This window comes from Sebastes umbrosus, chromosome 4 (genome assembly GCF_015220745.1).
Source record: "Sebastes umbrosus isolate fSebUmb1 chromosome 4, fSebUmb1.pri, whole genome shotgun sequence".
Taxonomy (NCBI): domain Eukaryota; kingdom Metazoa; phylum Chordata; class Actinopteri; order Perciformes; family Sebastidae; genus Sebastes; species Sebastes umbrosus.
The window spans coordinates 14,138,379-14,160,975 of NC_051272.1; the positions used below are offsets into that span (position 1 = coordinate 14,138,379).

At 41.2% G+C, this 22,597-nt stretch overlaps 1 protein-coding gene across 4 annotated transcripts in view; it reads left to right on the forward strand.

Annotated features, from left to right (window-relative positions):
* Nucleotides 1–4,673: 4,673 nt before the first annotated feature.
* grm3 (glutamate receptor, metabotropic 3) overlaps nucleotides 4,674–22,597 on the forward strand; it is a 46,254-nt gene continuing 28,330 nt past the window's right edge. Inside the window, exons 1-5 of one of the 4 annotated variants that reach the window (XM_037767353.1) lie at nucleotides 4,674–4,866; nucleotides 7,008–7,154; nucleotides 9,867–9,938; nucleotides 16,924–16,983; nucleotides 21,978–22,532. In XM_037767353.1, the coding sequence (XP_037623281.1) occupies nucleotides 22,215–22,532 (318 nt within the window). In that variant the 5' untranslated portion in view covers nucleotides 4,674–4,866; nucleotides 7,008–7,154; nucleotides 9,867–9,938; nucleotides 16,924–16,983; nucleotides 21,978–22,214. Of the gene's footprint in view, nucleotides 4,867–7,007; nucleotides 7,155–9,866; nucleotides 9,939–16,923; nucleotides 16,984–21,974; nucleotides 22,533–22,597 lie in introns of all 4 variants that reach the window. The other 3 variants (XM_037767352.1, XM_037767351.1, XM_037767354.1) reach the window with 3 other exon arrangements.

Here is a 22,597-nt window from a genome sequence, read left to right on the forward strand (position 1 = left end):
TTAACTAACCCTAACAAACAAGATCACGCTAAGCGGTCATACGACAGTGGTTATCAACTCGGTAAATCAAGTCTCAGTTTCTCAGTCTGGCTATGAGCGCGCTCACCTGAAAGGGGCGGTGTTTGCAGCATGTGACCAATCGCAATCATGGACAAGTCAGCAGAGCGGCACATTTTACAAACCAAGAGCAAACTATAATATTAGACAAATTCGAAGAAGTTAAACACATAATCAAGACTAAAAGTAACACAGTTGAAGCTGCTAAATGCATTGAGGACAGCAGGCAAAAGAAAAAACTGCCGATGTGTGAATGTATAAATTAACAGACTTATTCTTAAGACTTACTTAATTAATTTAACGGAATACCAAAAAGTCATATATAGTCATCTAGATGGGGCAGTGATATTATGAATAGCTTTCAGTGTATAATGGATGAATAAACTACACTTTATTACGCCCTTTGACAACAATGTGGCGTGTATGACTATTTCAGCCTTCTTTCAGCTGCGTCCCCGACTCCGGCGGTGTGAAACGGACTTGAGAGCAAATAGAAAAATTAATATAAAAACATAATTCAAAGCGGTACACACCCACAGCATAGAGCCAGCTGTCCTTCCTGCATTCGTCAGTTTAAACTGTGTTGCTTTTAGCCTGGGTTATGACTTTAACTTCTTTGTCTTTTTGTAATATTATCATACTATCATAGCACACAGAGCTGTGATTGGTCAGTAGGCGGTGCTTTTATACAAGTTGATATCTTATCTGGAATATAACCTGCTCCGGAGCAGGTTAGGTGTTCAGCATCAGTTACCATGGCGATCTACCCCGGTAAGAAGTGAATCACCGTCGTAAGACAGAAAACCCAGGGTTAACCCTGAAGTAACATCGCTAACCCCAAATCCTGCTTCGTAGTACAGGCCTCTGTTTTTTTTTTATTCAAAATAAACAAAAATAATGAGCCCTAACACAGAGCAAGAACAGAAAGAAACTTAACAAACTTTTAGTTGTATCAAAAACAACAATTTGTCCATCTGATCCTACATGGCCACAAATAAAGTTTGGGTGTCAAGCACACTGGACAGAAGGTTGTGTGAGGTGAGTCACTGCTCAATAACGAAGCATTTGTTTTTTGTACGCGTTTACGTGTGTGTGTGTGTTTGTGTGTGTGTTGAACTGGCGAGCAGACGAACATGAGACAGGTCAGTGCACGTCCTGTGAAGAGTGTGTGGCCTGCAGTCTGTTGGCCATGCCTCTGTAACCAAGATAATTAGAGACCAACCCCCCGTTAGGAGCCACAAACAGCCCAGAACAACTATTACCAACCATATGATATTCAAACACACACACACGTTTTCACTCAGCCATCTAAAACACATTTAGGACAAATTTGATATGCGTCATACTTAATTTCCAAATATAGCCATTGTTTTCAATTGCCAGCTACACTGGCAGACCTTTGTGGTGATGATGATGTCATTCTAACAGAGACAATAAACCAATAAAAAGTCTATATGGCTCTTCTAAATTAAATATTTGGATATTCTGAACCAGGTTTAAGGGACCAAAGAGAGGGATGTCAAGTACTGTAGACATGTAAATTGTTTTTTTTAGTAGATTAAAAACACAGCAAAGTAACGTAAAGTACCTTTAACCTCATAAAATATTATAGATTATAGTTATGCAGATTTATTAAAGACATGGTTTCTGTTGGACTAATTTGTGTAGGACTGTTATCGGGGTAGAATAGGAGCTTTCTTTTGATAATCAGGCTGTTCTCATATACCGTATAGCTACAAAAAAGTAATGCAGTGTAATTCGTATCCATCCCGCAAAATCAATTCTCTCGTATCCCGTGTGAAACCAGAAGTCAGTGTTCGTTTATTACTTATGTTATGCCACTTACGGAGTTATTCATGCTCTTTTCTTAAACCTAACTAAGTAGTTTTTGTCACATAATTGCTGTACTTAAGTTACGCCACTTACAGTATTATTTTAACCCAATCCGTGATCTTTTCCTAAACCTAAGTAGTTTTATTTTGAAAAGACTGGAGCGGAAATTGGCGTCACGTGTTGCTGGTTATTCGTAAGAAAACGCACGAAAGATGAGGAATAACTTTTTGTAAGAAATCATACGAGCCATTGTATGAGGTTACGTTGTGCAATACTGTGCATGCAGCCTGTTGATTTTGTGATCAAGTGTGATCCTCTCCGCATGGTTCCTAAAACAGGCATTCAGTATATTGTGTTTTTCAATAACATATAAAGGAGGTCCATACTCATTGTAGTGATGAAAGTCAAAGCTTGGTTAAGCTCGTCCCCTGAGACTTCAACTCTCCCATCTGGAGTGTGCCTACGGAAATATCTGAAGAACCCTTCGACCTTAAAACCTAACCTCAATTAATAAAAACAATTTAACTTGTGTTTAATCCAAAATGTGGCCCTAAATCTGTTTCGACAGAAACACGCACACACATTCCTCTCATAATAAACAAATATTTACCCCTTTAATTGGTGATAAGGCAAATGCAAGAACTGATTTCTTCATCATATGTCAAATAGAAATAGCCTAAAACAGTATTATTGTCATAATACAGAAGAATTCCTTTTGTCCACTTGGCCACATCACAAGTGGCCACACTGACCAAAGCAAATGGAAGCCTGTGGTCGTAACTAGCCCCGTTGTCCGACCAACACTGGGCACACTTCTAAGCACACTCACTCCTCTGTGTGGAGCTCCATCCATCACGAGGCCAAGACAGGACAGAAGACCATGGGAAATGAAGCATGGCTAATTCTATTAGCGCGGGGACACAAACAATCTGTGGGGGAATCAAAGGAGAAGGAAACATAATCCCAGTGGACCCACTTCCTGCTGCATGAGCTGGAGCAGTTCACCACGATGGGGCAAAACGTGAGATTCCTGCACACTAGCTTTCCAAGCACTCACAGCCTGTAGATGGTTTCATATAGTGAGGTTCAGCTTGTCCATATCTGTCACATTGGTATCTATCTGTCTCCCTCAATCATTCTTTCTTTCTTTCGGCTTCTTCGGCTGCTCTTTGGGGAAAGGCCGGACACAAAGCTCTCTCGCTGAGGGACCCTTATGGGACAAAGCTGGCTTTCTAGGCTTTCTGCATATATGCATGCCATGCAGACAATGAGGCCTTTTATTAGAGTAGCCAGCGTCTCCGAGCTGGAACGGCACGGATGAGGGCTGAAGTTCGGGAAAGCTGTGACTGACACTGGGCGATGGTGTGTGTTTGTGTGTGTGCACTTCCCACCTCATGCCTGTGCATGCATGTGTGTCTCAGAGGTGTGAAGTGGATGCTCTTACCCTTGCTCCTTCAGTTCAACTAATCAATCTCTGCCCATCCGAAGCTCATCCTCGGAGACAGTTTTCTTATGCCATATGGTGTCACACAGATACACGGAAAAACATACGAGCCAGTCAGAAACGTCCGTCTGCTGTCGTCACACATCTGCATATAAAACAGGCGAAACAACACGCTGTGGCCCGCGGTAGCTGCAATCAAAAAACTGCTTTAACCAAGCCCTCAGACAGTGTATCTCTACGCACTTGACTAACTTTACAATACGGAAATCAGGCCTCTAGACTGAGTGCCTCTGTGCGCGCGTGTGTGTGTGTGTGTGTGTGTGTGTGTGTGTGTGTGTGTGTGTGTGTGTGTGTGTGTGTGTGTGTGTGTCGCGTGCATGTGTGTGTGTGTGTTTGAGAGAGGGGACGCTCTGTGACTCAATCATGCGTGAAGAGGATTTTCTGTTCAATAGGAGCTGCACACTTGCATACTTGCATTCTAATGACTCCATGTGCATAATCATACAAACAAGTACAGATGTACAGAAGTGTGTGCGTGCATACAATCACACACACACAAACACACACACCACTGAGTGCCACTGCTTCTGTTCTCATGAAGGAAAAATAGAGGGAAACGAAAAGAGAGAGAGAGAGAGAGAGAGAGAGAGAGAGACACCAAACTTGTAGAAAACAGAGTGCGTGTGTGTGTGTGTGTGTGTGTGTGTGTGTGTGAGGTTGCCGTATATCATGCATCCCATTAGCGTGATGTATGATGAAGGCTTCGGATGTAGACTTCAGCTCTATAAAAGGGTGTTTAGGTTTTGGATGTGCTACAGTATATTTCTACCAGTGAACCGTGCAGCCAATGCCAGGTTTTTCATGTTCAGTGCCGCTTGCTCGCACAGTTTTTCTTTGCCGCTGAACATCGTAGAGTGAAATACTGTGTTAAAACATTGATGGAGCTTGCATGAAATAAAAAGAAAAAAAAGGACGCCTTTTTTCATCTATATATGTTTTGAGTCAGGTTGCAAGGACAGATGAAATTCTGTACGTCATTCTGCACCTCAAACAAACATTCATCTGGGATCATCTCTCTCTTCACTCAGTAAAGCTATAGCTGGAGTTGTTGTTCTGAGTGGTAAACATGTGGTTGGGGGGGGGGTGAATGGCTAAGTTTTCTTTTTATCCAATAAAAATGTCTCCTTGCCAGATCGATTGTTGTTGCTAGGAGACTGAAGCATCCTTTGGCAAGGGGCTACAGCTCTCCACGTCTGTTGTTTCTCTCTCTCTCTCTCTCTCTCTCTCGGTCTCACTCTCACTCACTCTCTCTCACATGCACGCGCACACACACACATGCACACGTGCACACGGAGCTGGCGCGCAGAGCAGAGGCGCCCATCCTCTCCTCTCCTCTCCTCTCTCTCTCTCTCTCTCTCTCAGTGCGACTCCTCCGAGGGATCAGGAGTAGACTAAAGTCAAACTTCCAGTTCCAGCAGCTGAAGATTTGTGCGCAACCTTTTTTTTTTTCTGAAGGGATCCAAGTCGTCAAGGTAGGTCAAATAGAAACATATTGCTTTCTGGTGGTTGGGTAAAAATGTGTTTGTTGCAGTGTAAGATTCCGGGTTAGTAGGCGACAGAGTGCAGAGAGGAAAAATTGTCAGTCCGGGACCGTTCGTGCGCGCGTCAGATCAGCCAATCCTCATTGGTGGGGGGAACAATCTGCTTTGAACTTTGCGCAGGATTTAAACAGCCAGTTGTGCTGCATAAAATGTGCTTCCTATGTATTTATTATTATAATCAGATGCTGGGCTGTGATAAAGGGGGAAAAAAAAGCCCCAGAAGCTAATCTCTGCAGCAGATGCAGGATAAAGATACAGAAGGTGAAACAAAGAGTATCTCTGCAGTTGCGTATTTGACGCTGCGTGGAGAAGTTATTTGGGTTTCAGACAGACCTGCACCATGAAGGCATGTCCCAAAGGCTTGGAGGAAAAGATGGAGATGGGCGGGTATAGTGCGTCTCTGGAAACAGGTGGATCTGATAACCATATGTGGTCAGTGTTTATCAGAAGGAATCACTTCTCCATCGCCTCACAACAACCACTCTGCACGCCTTCCTCCAGAGCAGAGGCAGCATGGACCTGTACTAAAGGTACAGCAGGATAAAAAAATGTCTATTTTCACATCAGATGATACAGACTTTAGACAAAGACTCTTATTGGTGCAGCAGCAGTTTCATATTTTTCACTGAGCTTTAGGTGTGATGAACTTCTCTCCTCCCCCAAAATGCTTTTTACCTTTTACACTCCAACTCCAAATAACATGTTTGTATATTTGGATGAAAATTAAGGCCTGGATTCCTGCAGGTGTGTCGCCATAACACTCAACAGAGTGACCTTACGTTTTGTACATAGTGTTCAATTATTTCCTATTATTGTAAAAAAAAATATATATTTACTGTCATGGTACATTGGTGATCACATTGGCATGGACTGTATGCACACCTCAGATGGTGTTGAAACACCATGTTTCCTACTAAACACCAACCCAGTGTAGAGTGAAGTGTATTCATTGATGTGCTGATCAGCCAATAAATAACTTTGGCTTGGTGGTAATGCACCTTTGTTTTTCTTTTCCTTAATCAAAAACGTAAACTTTGCTGAAATGGCACGCAGCCGACAAGAATAACGTGTTTTCCCAGAGTCAAATATCTGCATTGAAAATTATTACTAGAATTATATGTCACAAGATTTAAGGAAATCATGGTGCAATTCTTCTGCAGATCCTCTGTGATAATTACTATGTCTATATCCTAAGTATTGGAATATCAACATCAGAAGATAGACTTACTACACTAAGAGTAATGAGAATTTTAAATAAACTCTTATTCTTTGTGTGCTCTATTAGAGAGGAGTGAAAGAACAAACGTGTGCTCAGAGGAGGGTTGGAGAGTGCCTGTACAGCTAGATGTATGAGAGGCTTGGTCCCATAGCAGATATACAAATAATGATAGTAATAATATCAATAATGATGCATTTTGTTGCATGGCAGTAAGGACTGAAAGCATTTAGTGAATGCAGACTTTTTCTATTCTTTAGGGGTGGGGTCAACATGCTCGGTGTGGGTGTGTAAAATGACAAATTACTTGCTTTTAACACAGTAATATCAGATATTTAAAATGCGTTTAATATATTTTAGAATTTCAAAATCTGATCTCTACGTTGGTTTGCCTCTGACTTTTTGCTTTACTGACTCATTGCAACGTGTTTGTGTGTGTATGCAGATTTCATGTGTTTGTGCCAGAGAGTGTGTGTAACCTGTTGCGTAATTAACTGCAATTTCAGACATGTGGTCATTCACACTTGTACAATATGTACAGTTTGACCATTGAAGTGTGTGTGTGAATGTGTGTGTTTGGAGGGTCAAACATGGTGTAGGAGGGGGTCGCACGTGTGGGTGGACATTTGATGGCCTTGTTAAACCTTAAAGACACGCTTCTTCTTATAAATGTGTGTTCAGAGAATATGCGAGTAAGGGGACAGCTGTCTGTCAGAGAATAGATTTGGCCTTGAATTTTTGCATTTTTGTGCTGGTGAATGTGCGTACATAAGCTTGCGTTTGTGCCTCTTTTTTGTGTTTGTGTATGTGTGTGTGTGTATGTGTGTGTGTACAAATGGCCTTGTATCTTCCACAGAGCACCGCTCACTGGACTGCATGCAGCACAGAACCTCATCGTTAGCGGTGTACTAGCTCGGTGCATGTAGGAAAAGGAAGCCCCTGCAACAGTGATGTACTCTGGTTTTATTGGATATGTGAATTGGCAGACGAGTTGTGTGTGGATGTAAGTACGTGATGTGACATAGATTTTGGGAAGCACAAGCAGTGCTGATTGTAGAATATCGCGGGTTGATCTGTGATTGATTTTTATCTGCTTAATAATATGCTTGATAAATACAGACCTGTTTCAACATCACACTTTGAGCTAAGTTCAATTATGTGTTATTGATGACACACAACCCAAATTTAAATCCTGAGTTAAAGTTAAAAAAGGAAAAAAATACAGTCAGTTCTGGGGTAAAACAAAATGTAAACGTGCAAGGCAGCTCTCCGGACACAGCCGTTGACACAATACTCTTTTGAGTATGAAATGCTTGCCTCCTATGAGCCTGAAAAGTACCTGTAAAAAGTTTGTTGTTTTATCATTCATGGAGCGCAGCGGAGGGGCAGCCATGTCAGTCACAGTTTTCACATTTGAAAAAAACATATCAGAATATCCACACCTGCAGCATAATCCCCTTCTCTGCTCTCCATCCATTCAGTATGCTCTGTAAGCCACTCATATGTAAACACACCTGCTCATAGTGTGCATTAGGACTGAGATGGAGGGGAAGTGTGTTAACCATTTATTTGGTGAAAATAGAGTCAGTAGGTACTGAGCGTATAGATAGACTGCAAAAATGTGGAGTATGCGTTAAGAGTGCTTTCTATGGACGATTTGTCACTGTTGTAATACATTTTAACCAACTCAAATTCTAGCTGACCTCAGCCATCGTGCTGCATGAAGGACAAACTGTTTGCTTTTCAAGTTTACAGGAGATGATTTATGTTTCTAAAAAATGTTGGGTGCAGTACTTAATACAAGTTCAGTAGTGTCAAAAAGCCATGCACATTTTTTTTGCACTTTTCAGATGTGGCCCCTGGTAGTGCTTCAGTTTACACATCTTGATCTGAGATGTGTTACTAGGGTATATCTGGATCGGCTGGAGTTTTGGTTGTTGGTTTTCAGCCCGTTCACACGAAAAGGTGTATGGATGCCACGATAATGCGCAAGGCATTCAGCATGCAATAAGTACGCCTTTCTTGATTTCCACGTGTCATTTGTACGCCACGTATCTTGTATTGACTGGCAATGTAAACGTATCCACGTATAAATGATACGGTAGGAGTTGAAGACGAAGTATAAAAAAACAAGAAAGACCGTTTATGGTTGGCGGGTGGAGAGGTGGATGGGTCCAACAAACACTGGACTTCTAACCAGGAGACCGGTGTTTGTTTTTTCAGTGACGTTTGTGTTTTCCGTAGTTGTGTTATGTTGTTTCCGTATGTATTTAGCTTAGTTTACATACTTATTTTAAGCTCAACCATGACATTTTGTGGTTTTGTTGCCTAAACCTAACTGTGGATGTTATCGTAGTTTTGTTATGACATGCAAAAAGCTGCATACAAATGACATGCGAAAAGTCTAAAATGTGTTCTCATGACACAAGGAATGTCTGTGTAATGTTGTGCTATTTATACGCCTTCCGGTGAGATCGGGTTGTGCCATTTGACCCAAGCCTCTCAGAGAATACCGTATCTCTTGTACAGAAGATCTGGCAAGAAGGTGGCATGGTCACTGAAGGACTGAAGTACAATATGATCCAGATAAAACAATGTAACGGATCAATGGAGATCTGTAAGGGCCAACTTAATGACACAGAAAACTTTGGCCTGATTGATGCAAAAGCTGCCTTCTACTACTAATGGCAGAATCACATAGTATGTTTTTTTTACAAACTAAAGGTATATTTTCAGCATATGAGTTTGTTAGAAATGTGTTCTACCATTTCAATGTATATTTTCAATACATTTTTGGTACTTCTTATGTGGTTTCATGTACTGTGATATACAGTTTTAGTTTGTCCGTCCTTAATGTGCTGTCAGTGTAGACCAAAGTGCATTTATTAAAAGTAGATTTACATATTTACCTGACTTTGATATACTTATAGAAAGCATGCTACTTTTGAGTGAACTTACATTAAGCGCTTGAGTCAACATCTACTTTTTAATCATTTACTAATTTGTACTTAGTGTATATAATGTAATTCTGAAAAGTACACTACCCTGTGGTAAATCCTGTTGTTTTTGAGGATATTTAAACTCTGCTTTAGTATGGTTTAAAGAGTGTGTTAATGTTGTTACTTTTGCAATATTAATATCACTCAGTGTATTTCATGTAGTTCTATACAGTGGCATATGAAAAGCCATGAATGAAAATATATGAATAGTCATGAGTCCTTATTAAACAATGACTTCATGATTAATGGATAATAATGTATGTGTTACTATTACTTAATAATTAACTATTTGTCAGATAACATATTCAAAATGTGTTCAGCATTGTAAATGTTTTGCAAGAACATTTTGTAATTATTTACAAATGTTTAGTAAGACATTTGAATTACGAGAGGTGGCTCTGTGCTTAATTAATAATCAAGTTATCGGTGTATTCTTGAGAGTGTCTGTATGAAAACGTGTGAAGCTCTACAGGTGTTTCAGCATATCAGAGCTTCTTGATGTAGCTGTCCATGGTGCTGAATTCATTTTAAAGTGACTGATTTAACTCTTTGTTAGCTGTTTTCACATTAAAATACAAACCACAAATTAAATGAACATCACATTAAACACAATGCTTAGAATGGTAACACATATTAATTATAGAAATAGTTGCTGAATTGTCCTCTTTCACTTTATTCTTTCTTTTTCTGGTTTCATGTGTTTATCGACGCTGAAGAAGACCGAGGGATGGAAACATGGGATCTAATCTCAGTAGAGTCAAGAGGAGTCTAATACACTAATAAAACAGGTAGGTAACTCCATGCAAACATCAGCTGAACAGAGTATCAACAAATATATACTGTACATAAAAAGTGAGTTGTTGTTGCTGTTGCTAACATGACATATTTGTGTGTAAATTGAAAAGAAAGCTACAGATGAGCATTGAACTAGGACATAAGGAGCTTTATCGTTACCTGCAAGTAATTTTGCAAAATAGTTTTGAGTTAGTAGTTTTGCTAAGGCCCTATTATATAATATAAACTATTGTTATTGTTACATACAGGTGAAGTTTCCAGCAATATCTCAACATTTTCTGTTATAGCAACTGATATATGTGGTCCATGAAAACCAGGGCAGATATGTGCAGATACACTGATGAAGCCGCGACGCTGCTGCAAAGGTTTCTGTTCATCACAACTAACGTTTCAGATTGAGATTCACAACAAGAATTAAATTGATACCATAACATAGGTCCTTCAATATGCTCCTGAAGGCTTCCTGAAGTTCTTGGCTTTTCAAGTTTTCTATTTTTTTGTTACTACTGTCGCTCCGCTCCACATATTTCTTACACTGTTGTGCTCTGGTGAGGAAACAGGGAAGAGTCTGGAAATCACTGCTGCTTCCCACAGCTCACCTCTCATCAGCAACAACCGTCACAATACACACACACACTGTTCTCTGTTCACTGGCTTCCATCCTTCCCTACATGCGCGCACACACACACACACACACATACATACACTCAGGGGATGAGGCAGTGAAAGGGCAGTGGGATGTACAGCTGTGATGGTGTGTCTCAGAGAGAGATCAGACTCTTTAATAAATGATGAGCTTGAGGAGGGAAGCAGTGTGTGTGTGTGTGTGTGTGTGTGTGTGTGCGTGTGTGTGTCTGTGTGTGTGTGTGAGATGGATAGTGAAAGGTGGTTTACTGGTCATGCAGTGGCTCCTATACAAAACGCCATTGTGAGAGAAGGTACAGTAAGTCAGTAGCAACCGTTCAAGGAACTTTTATCTGCTGTTTTAACTGACTCGGTGCAACAGTTGAGATATCTAATAATTCAGAGTAATTTTGTCGGCTCAGCACAATAAAATCCAGGAGATGATGCAAAATTGGGTCACTGTTTAGGGTGAGCAATCTAAAAATAGAAAATAACAATACAAATGTATACATATGTACGTGCTAGTGATATCTTATTTGGTGATGGTGGAGCATTTTTTTCCATTTATGTATTTTTGATCCATTGTTTCAGGCACAAAGCACATCACTAAAACAGTGAATAGTGCACATACCAATAGTGTGAAGTTCTACATCCTTAGGTCAGCAATGTCACATGTTGAATTATTGTATCCACTGTATTTTAAAGCAGCAGTGGGTTGAATTGGAGCCAATATGATTAAGAAAAGTTATTTTTATATAACGGCCACTTTATCCTCACAGTAATGCATGAGACAGGTAATCTGAAAAAAAATCATGTTCCTCTGTGTCCTCCGGTGCTCCTAATGGCATCTGCAAGATTTCACAGACCGGAGGAAAACAACCAATCAGAGCCGAGCTGGAGCCCGCAGTCTCTGAGCAGCTGTCAATCACTCACAAACTCCAATCAAACGGTCAAACTAGGCAGCGCTGATCAAACATTAATCAATATTCTCTTACTGTAATGCCTATTTCTCACCTCAAATGTTTTCAGAAACATCTTGTAGTGTACTGTTTAGCTGTAAAATGAGAAAGTTTATGACCCGGTAGCCATGTTGAGATACGTTGAGGAAATACCAAGCAACCCACCCGCCGGAGCAAACTTTCTAATTGTACAGCTAAACAGTACACTACAAGATGTTTCTGAAAACATTTGATCGGAGTTTGCAAGTGATTGACAGCTGCCTCCGTTGAATGAACAGCCAATAGGAACGCTCTCACTCTGAAATGACCTGTGATTGGTCAATGTCTTTTAGTTTTTTTAAAGCCTGAAAACAGTCATGAGGAGGTGTAAAAGTCTAGTTTTCTCTCAGAATACTTGAATTACAATATGTTGAAAGGTTATTATGGAATTGTTGCCCAATGATGCCAAAAACATTCTGCCTACTGCAGCTTTAAGTACTAAATAATTGTTGGATGAATTAATGAAGAAAATAATTCATGGCCCACAACACCAGGGATCACATGAAAACACAATAATATCCAATACAAATACAAAGGCATTCCAGTTCACGTTCAAAAGAAAAACATCATTGCTGCATTTACCACATATGGTCTTAACCAAAAGGAAAACGTGCTAAACATAAACAAAATAGATATTTTAAAAAAAAAAAATATTTAGTTCCCATGAATTTCCCAAGTAATCTGACAATGCAAAGCTTTCTGTCACACAGTGTCTTCCAGCAATTTAAATAACCTCTGCCTCAGGTTATGATTACACTACAGGCACAATAACCTTGTCAATCTTTTCCCTCTATTGCATCAGGTATAGTAACTACTGCACTCGCAGGTTGAACCCTCTCAATCCGACCACACAGCTTCTCCTTGCTCACTGCTGTGTGGGCATCTGCCAAACACCTGGGAACTACAAGTCAGCTGTGAATGTCACGGTGAAACAATCAATAAATTATAGAGCATACAGCATTTGCATTCATAGTGTGTACTTTTTATCATCTCTCACATTCCATGCTGAAGATTCAGCATAGCAAACAATGATCGATCATATAATACGCAATTCTGTTGCTAATTTCCTGAAAATGTTGGTTTCTGCAAAGCATAAACAAAGAAATTAATCTGAAGAAGTCTGTTAAACATAACTATGCCTTTCATAATTTAGCAAGGACAATTTATCTATATACATAAATATAACAAAAGGAAGGAGCCCACAGAAGTCTGTGCTTCTTCTCCTTTAAACAACAGACATACAGGCAACAGGTTTTCACTCCCAACTCGTCAAATACGGCAACTTGGTCAGTCTACAAACTATGACGCACTAGGTACGCGTTCTGGCGTCAGTTTGGTTGTGTCGGGGACAACGTGTCGGTATGGTCAGTTTCCGCTCGTTACATGCATAGTGTCTTTTCAAAATAAACTTCCATGTTCAAGGAAACATACAGTTTCCGCTTGTTACATGCATATAGTCTCAAAATAAACCTCCAATGTAGATTTACTTCGTTTTTAGGTTTACTTACGCAACAAAAGAAAAAGAAAAAGAAAACCATTGTGGTTGGGGTTGAAATAAATACGTTTTTTACGTCAAACAGTCGTTGATAAAGTACCTGAAAGCAACACTTGAGTAAAAGTACAGATATCTAACCAGAAAATGACTTTTGTAGAAGTTAAAGTCCCCTATTAGAATATTACTTGAGTAAAAGTGTTCGGATATTTTCTGTCCTTCAAAAGTAATTTTCTGATATTAAATGTACTTAAGTATTTAAAGTAAAAGTACAAGTAAATGCTGTATATAAAAAAGTAAGCAACCACTGATTTGCCAAACCTGCTTGCTTGCAAGAGTAACGAGTAACGGAGATGCTTATAGGGGAAATGTATCGGAGTAAAAATACACATTTTATTTAGGAAATGCAGTGGAGTACAAGTGAGAGTTGACAGAAATATAAAAACTCAAGTAAGGTACAAATACTCCCAAAAAATACTAAAGTACTGTAACGTAAAGTATTATTACACCACTGACGTCAAATAACTACGCTTGTTATCATATGGTTTCACACGAGACACGAACAGCGGTCTCCTGGGTGAAAGACCTGTGTTTGTTGTTTATTACTAGGGTCAATGTTTCAATACAATAGGTTGGACTTGTTGTGCTGCAGTGGGAACAATTAGTCTTCCAATTATGATGATGATGGCAAACCCAGGGCTAATGTGGGAGAGCAAATCAAAGAGTTAGTACATCACATTTACACATCACCACCGAACCTGAATCAACCAACATTATTTCCTCTTAGGAGTCTTGTGTCTCTGTCCAAACCAATTCTATTTATTCCTCTAAGTGTCTGATGTACACTGTGATCAATACTCTCCATTACTCTCTACCTGTCCATTTTAACGCTCCGTACACCTCATGCATCGACCGCAGTGACGACAGACGGGTGGGGTGTGAACATGAATTAAGTAGGATGCAGCAGCACCCGTGCCATGAAGAGGTTGACTGATGCTACATGATGACTCCCAGGGTCATTACATGACAGTTAAGTTGATAGATGCCATCCACAAAGAGGTAATTCTCCGTGTGACAGGCCCGCCGCCCTCTACAGTGATAGAACGCCGATCTGATGAATGCCTTCACACATTCTCCAACCCTGGTCTGTTTTTAGGCTGAGCAGCCGTCTTTAATCAGGTCATGTCAGTTGAGCTGTGGACCACCCAAACTCAGGAAAAAGACAATGAAGACAACTAACGGAAACTCAATGGGAAGCCACAACAGATACATCTAGGGCTGCAACTAACAATTACTTTTACTGTATAATACTATATAGTAATCATCTAAATTGTTTTTCAATTTCAGTCGATAAAATGACAGAAAAACATTAAATAAATCCAAACATATTTAATTTACAACGATAAAAACAGAGAAAAGCAGAAGGTCCTCATATTTGAGATGCTGGAACCAGCTGTTGTTCTGCATCTTTGCTTGATATAAACCATAAACTGTATATTAGAAGTGGACGTAGACACCGTGACGTCACTCATTGGTTTTGTGGACTGCCGTTTTGAAGCCTCGAGTTTGGCATTTTGGCCATCGCCATCTTGGTATTTTGCAACCACAAGTGACACGAGAGGGTGGAGCTAAATACAACCAAACGCTGAATAAGACATTTTTACCAAAATGTTAAAATGAACTTTCATCAACTGAAAACACTGTGAAAGGGTTAAAGTTGTAGACGAAAACACGGACAACTCCTAGACCAGACAACGCCGTGGTAGCGAGCTGTCAATCACAAGGTAGCCACGCCCTAAAGCACCCCCTGCTTTATGGTCTATTTGACTCTAAATGGGACCATAATTTACTAAATGAACATCATGCTGTATTGAAGAAGACTTGAAACTAGCGATTGAGACCATAACCTCATGTTTATAATTTTTACTGAGGCAATAAATCAAGTGAGAAGTAGGGTCCTTTTCTCATAGACTTCTATAAAATCAGACTTCTTTTTGCAACCAGAGGAGTCGCCCCCTGCTGGCTGTTAGAAAGAATGCAAGTTTAAGGCACTTCTGCATTGGCTTTACTTTTCAGAACCGGAGGTAGCCCACTGATTTAAACTTAAATAGGTAATGAAATGGAAATTTAATCCGAATTAATGATTAATTTTCTGTCAATTATAGCAGTTTATCAAAAGCTTTCATGTTCCAAACCATTTTTGGAGGTCTCACTGTGTTAAAATGTACTGTGTAAAACAGTCCACAATGCGTAGCACTCCCACTGTCGACTTTGTGTTGTGCTCAAAGGTTAAAAGCTCTTTTAGTGGAGAATCCCTTTGGAGTACCCACTGCACACGAGAGCACAGCTTAGTCTGTGTGCCCCTGAAGAACACCACCTCTTGTACGGGTTAATCCAATTTTCATCGTACATGTACTCCTTTATCTATTACAGCGTGTGGATTGTGCGCTACAAAACGGGGAGCTGCGGTTCTTTTGTTAAGCAAAGATCAATTGTTGTGTAGTTAAAACCTTTTCAATTTCAGCTGCCTTTAAGGTCCAGGAAAATCCATTTCTATGTTTTTAACATGATACGGCCTTTACCCTTTGAACCTAATGCAGGTCAAGAAAAGGACTGATTAATCAATACAGGAAAGGTTGGTTTCTATCGGACTGTGTGAACGGAACATCAATAGTCATCCGAGATCGATCGAGTACCTGATTATTGATTGCGATTGGTAATAAGTGGCGATTAAGGCGGTTTAACCCAAGTTAGCTGTCGTCACCCACCCACAGATATTTTATTTAAAATTTCTGTTTTGCATCATGTCTCGCTGGCTGTTTTGGCTGTTGTGTTTTGTGATATCTTTCTGTCCTATTTATGGATCATCAGTCTTTCCTGCCTAAAAAGCACTTCTTGAATAATTAATGGTCACAGCCCATTGCACCCGTTTAGACTGTCAGAAGTGTGGGACACCGTGCCGACACACAGACGCGCACGTAATTGTTATGTGAGGTCAAGATTAAAGTAGTACACTTTTCCGCACATTTGGAGAAAAGGACTACACACATTCCCTCAGCAGTAATGAGTTGCACAGTACTTATTTGGCATAAGAGAGGGAGATATAGAAAGAGAGAGAGAGAGAAACACACAAAGCAATTGGATGAATTAACTGATAAACCTCTGATGGTGTGCAGGTCTAATAGGGAGTCTGTTGTTCTGTAATAACAAAAGCTGCTGATACGCCAACTCTCTTTCTCCGAAATTTACACACAAAAAAACGACACACACTTTCACATACAGTGTCTCCCCATACTGCGAGATTCACGTCATCGGTGCAGCTCTGTGAGGCGCACTATAGGCAGATAAACAAGCACACACAGAGGGAAGAAAACACACACAGAGGGCTGGTTCGTGGGGCTATCTCTCCTCTCGGTGTACTGCGGTCCATCGACCCTGCATGGCTGCTCTCAGCTGGATACGTGTCATCCACAGCAGCCCTGCCTGTTAGGGGGAGAGCGAGGGCTGTAGAGGGTGGAAGGGAGGTGGAAATAAATGGGTAGAGTTGAGTGGAGCACCAGCAAGGAGAGGGTGGGAGAGGAGGAGAGGATGCAGGGGGCGCCGCCACGGAGGAAACGGTGGATGAAACACGAGAAGCAAAAGAAGGAGTGTGGTGGTGCGTATATGCAACCTACTCACTGACTTTAGATTTGAGCAGGGTCAGAGGTGAAATGGGGTTGTCTGTCAGATGTTACTCTGCATCATAGCTCCCAGGGAGAAGGGTCAGTAGTCAGCCTCCGCTCTCCTCTTCTTCTATTGACAGTCAGGTTGTTTTCTGGCTGTTGTTTACTCTCCTCATGTGTGTCCCCCATCTCTCTTTAATAGGTGTCTGTGGTGATGTTGCCATGTGCCAGCTGCCATCTGCTCTTATCCTTCTTTATTCAGGTAAGACATATAATGCCTATATGTGGTATGTACTATATGTGTAACAAGTGAATGTCTTCATTACTGATTTTACTCGTAGAATATGAAAGTTAGGGCTGTCCCGAATACCGTTTTTTTGGGCTTCAAAGCTAATAGTAATATTCAAAGGTATTCGAAGCTTCGCGGCATGGTGCGGCGCAGCATACTGACATGTTCTTCTGTCTGTCTGTCTCCATCCCCCCCGTTTCAGTGCCCAGGACAGTGCCGCTGCCGCACTACTCAACACACACGCACCTCCACACACAACAAACAGCGATATCCATCTGAGAATTATTAATATTATGGAATATGAATAATGAATAAAGTTGTAGGATTATTCCTTATTCCATCGGCTATTTTAGGAATTATACATTATTATTACATACTAATGAAGCATTCGAATACGGATTTAGAGGTCGATTACCATGGCAATGGTCAAAGCTTCGAAGCATTCGGGTCAGCCCTAATGAAAGTACAACTTTTTGCTTATTTGCTTTTATGCCCAAGCTCTTACCCAAAACATCCTCTGGTTGTCTTCAAGGTAGAACGCTCTTACAGTTGAGGTTTGAGAGTAGGTCGCCAAATGGAGTACGCCAAACCCTCAACTTCTTATATGACATGAATATGAATATAAGACCTTATTCCAAATGGAGCATTTTCCGATTAAGACGTGGGATATACTGATTTTATTCAGATATTAAGAACGTTCTTTGGACATGTATACAGCGTATTCTGAATATGCTTTTCAATTGGGATTTTTACGGCAGTTTGCGACACACGGCCTCTTGCCTGATTGCGGCCAGCTCTGTGCGTTGTACACAAACCAGCTAGCCGAGAGTTTGCAGAGATGCATGCCCAAAATAAAATCCCACATTGCTGGTCGAAAGGAGAAGCATGACTACTTTTAAACATTATGAAAGACGTGAATATTAACGTTTTTTTGGACATGCACAAATATCGCAATCTTTTCAAGAAGGTGGTTGAAGGCATGAAAAAGGCTGAGGCTGTGTTCACACAGTCCAACAAGTCTGCCATCGGTTACGTTAATCGCAGTATGCACGGCTGCGTGTAAACAGAAATATTAGTGCAATATTCATTTTCACAGCTTAGTAGGAATATGGTCTTTTTCTGAATAAGGGCCATAAACTGAATATTTTGTGCATGTAAAACTAGTCAATGTTTCTCTGACAAAACAAAGAATATAATTTATGCTCACTCCATGAACTAACATGATCTATAACCAGTGGCTGCATGAAAAGTGAGGAAAAAAATGCATTCATCAATCTGATGTAAGCTGTTTCGTACTTATAGAATAGAAGAATATAAACAGTAGTTTACTTGCTTTCTAATAAAAGGGCTCACACATACAAAAATACTATGATCCTTAAAAATGCCTGCAATATATTCTGTCCTGTACTTAAGCCTGCTTGGCCCGGCAATATTTCTGATAATAAAGAAAGCAGTGAAACATTTTCTGTTTCACAGTGTGTACTTTGCTTGCACAGTTGCTCTTGAGACAGGAAGCTGGGTTTGGGCACTTTCCAAGAGGTTATAATGAAGCAAACATTCAATTTCAGTTGGACACCGTGACAGCGGTGTAAAAAAAAAAAATGCTGGGAGATATTATTTACTTCAAGAGCTGCCAATTACATTAAAGCGTAGTGTCAAAGTAAGGCGTCGAGTGAAACCGTTGTTAGAGTCTCAGCTCCATAAATATACAATTTTATATGCTACAACACACACATCCATGTGTATACACAAACGCACACATGCTCAAAACAAATGCACAGCCTCATCTGCAGCCTTGTTGCAGTGTTGTCCTCAAAACTGAGCTCATTACAAAGTTCCCCTTTGTGTTAGTTTAAAAAGTGGCCTCTAATAATGATGTAAGTTTGTTTGAAGAGTTTATTTCCAGGAACAGCTTTTCCGTGGAATACTGGAAATCATTCAAAGGGGTTCTGCCTTTCTTCCCCCCAATGCACAAACACACATGCTATGGACACACACATCTAGTGTGTGTGACGGCTTGGAGAATGAATGGATATAAATCTTTCATAGACACCATCAATTTCCTTTCCAAAAAGAACAGGCATTAAGTTGAATTATATATTCATCAAATACATGTCAGGTAGTCTCCTGTGGGATTTTGACAGGACACGACTTTAAAAGACCATATCAGGGTACCTCATACAAATTTTACTTGTGGTTCAAATGGGGTGGTAGCACTCCTGTAATCATCATTTATCATACATTCATCATATCTGAGTCTTTCCTGAACACACTAATAACTCAGATCTTTGTTGGTTGAGAGAGAAGGGAGACATAGAAATAGTCTGCTTTTAGGTCAACCCCTCAGAGAAGCAGAGGTGTGTGTGCTTGTGCATGCGTGTGAGAGTGTGTGTCTGAGTGTGTGTGTGTGTGTGTGGGTGGGTGTTTGTCTGGGGTTTGTGTGTTTGTCTGTACGTGTGTGTGTGTGTGTCATATTACAGAGCAGAGTGGTAAAGGTATGGCAGCCGCCTGCAGAAAAATCTGAGCTGCCTGCATCTAAGAGAAGCTTTCATCCTCCTACCTGCCCACCAAATATGGGGGGGCATACACACACACTCTCTCAAACACACACACACACACACACACACACATATACACACAAACCAGGGTTTCGGCCAGAGATGCCAGCAATTAACAGAAATTTCACTACATGCCTGCTCCACGGTCTAGATTGATTTTCTAAGTCAAAACGTCAACCTCCAGCTTCTTGTCTTATCTCTCCTGAGGACCGGGAAGACATGAGAGACAGAATTTAAAAGAAGACAGCTATTTCCTACTCTGGGCTTTACCGACTTTGCATTAGCCAAATGGTTTAAAAGACATAAACACCGAGAGAAAGAGAGAGGGAGAGGGACTAGAGTAAGAAAGGGTTATTTATTATATCTTACAGCTGAATCTTGGAAGCCTTGGTCATCTAGTATCGCATTTGCATAAAGTTGTAGAACTTGCAAGAAAAGAAAGGTCAAAATCAATGCGGCGGGGGCTGGGATATGCTGACTTATACCCCATTTCCACATGGTATTAACGTGCAATATATCTTCATATCTTATCTGAATAAAGAAAAATGCAAGGTGTAAGCTGTGGCTATAATGCACGTAGAAGGCATTGTAATAAGAATGCTATCAGATCAGCCAGACCACGGTTGGAGGTGGTATTGCTCGCATTGTAACCGGATCTCTTACACGTGTAAATGCAGTCTGTATTTTGCCACATTCTTATGAAAACAAGACCAAGAATCTACAGCCATGCTAGCGACTCTGTGAGGCTGTACCACAGACTGTATATATAGATGGACGACGCGTCTCCACTTCCTCCCAATGTACACAAAATGAAGCCAAGATATCCCATATACGGGAGATGCAATCTTGAGATGTTGACGTCATTTGCAGCCAGAGTCTGGACAGTAGTGATCGGGGATCTGGAGCCACGGTATCGAGGTCCCGCCCACACACCCGCCTGAGCCAATCACAAGCCGAGCATGACCGCAGGTTGTTAGCGTGAGCCACCTAGCTGCTACATTAGCGCACAGCAACTTATCATAATATCTCTATAACTACATTTATGATCAAATTGTGTTCTATTGTAGAAACTCGTGATACGTGATGGAAAGTTAAAGTTAAATCTCTTCTCTCGTATAATTCCCGAGCCTCCAGCAGCTTCCCTCAGAGCAGCTGTCAATCATGACGTCTCATCCCCTTTTTATAGCACCAAATAACGAATTAAAAATGAACACTTGAACATACATACGTGTGATAAAAAACTACCTAAAATGACAGAAACCATCTTTGGGTCTTTGACTTTTTTAGTTTGGCCCATGTCCCTTCCGCTAACATGGAGGGGGCGGGACTTATGACCTATACTGCAGCCAGCCACCAGAGGGCGATCCAGATGTTTTGGCTTCACTTTTGGGAAGGTGTCATGTCGTCCATATTTATAGGCTATAAAGTCTAACATGCTGATGTTCAGCAGGTATAATGTTTACTATCTTAGTTTAGCGTGTAAGCACGCTAACATTTGTTAATTACCAGTAAACACAAAGTAGTCTGACGTGAATATCATATTTTTGCAGGTCGATAAACCAAAGTATTGGAATTGAAAAGGTGACTTGATGATGACGCTACATGAAGAACGACCAAAATAATTTCAATTCATCCATAAAATCTGTGCATTGCCCCTTTAAAAATAAGATCAAATGCTTTATATTGTTTACTAAAATGGTCCAGGCTATGTCTGAGGAAAGAGGAGGAATGTGAACACATACAGTGATAGCTTAATTGAGTTGTAAGCTATGATAAGTAGCATCAGCTGTTGTTGGCCCCATTGTTGCCTCTTTCATGGTAAAAATGCATTCAGTCCTCACACTGTAATTATGCAGAGGAGAGAGGCGCAAGAAATCTGATAAAACACACACACACACACGCACACACACACACACACACACACGCACACGCATAGGGGTATAAACTCATGGACGAGCGGAGAATTGTTGGAACAGAGATCAGACTAGAGAAGCTTTTCTGATCTGTGGCATGAGAAGGCTGGGCTCATGTATCAACCAGCCATCTAAGCTGGCTTATCCTGATACAACCAGGGGCAAACACACACACATACACACACATACACACACACACACTTACAAGAAGAAAGTTTACTGGGTGATGTAAGGGAGAGAGGGAGGGAGAACAATCTCCAAACAATTCTATATCCCTTTTAGTCATGGCCTGGCTTTGGCTGTGAAGCGGAAACAACTTTGAGCCCTTGTTAACAGTGTGCCCAAACTTCACTAAAGGTCTACTTTGCTGTTTTTAGACTTTATAGTGACACTTACAAAAGTATTTCGTTGTGCAGCTCCTGACAGCTTTGTGATTTGTCCTGTGACACGTGGATTGACTTAAGTTATATGTCCTCTCCTCTTCCTCTCCAAGCAGGACTGATGTCCAGATGGTGTGCCCCTCCATGTGTGGTCCAGTTCAGCTCTCCCTGACCGTTTCATGGGCCACAAACCGACCCAAGCATCCACGGCCACTGCTCGACTCAACCCCACCGCGCACCACCCTTAACCCCTCACCCCTAACCTTCATCCTCAGCCCCCCACCTCCCTCTGCCTCACTGTCTGTCAAGCCTCTCCTCACATTTTGACAATCCTAGCCCTTCTTGAGCCCAACATGGTGGCCTGCGTTCCCGCTCTGATCCTGGTCATGATGTGTCGGGGCGTCTTGCTCTCTGTCGGAGACCCGCCTCAGTCCCGCCGGGAGATCCGCATCGAGGGAGACCTGGTGCTCGGCGGTCTGTTCCCGGTGCACGAGAAAGGTGCCGGGATGGAGGAGTGTGGGCGTGTGAACGAGGACAGAGGGATCCAGAGGCTGGAGGCCATGCTGTTTGCCATTGACAGAATCAACCAGGACGACTTTTTGTTGCCTGGGGTCTCTCTCGGGGTCCACATCCTGGACACCTGCTCCAGAGACACCTACGCACTGGAGCAGGTGGGTTAGCGTGGTCACTGTACATAATCTCTGCATGTTTCTCAATGGGAGATGATTCCGGACAG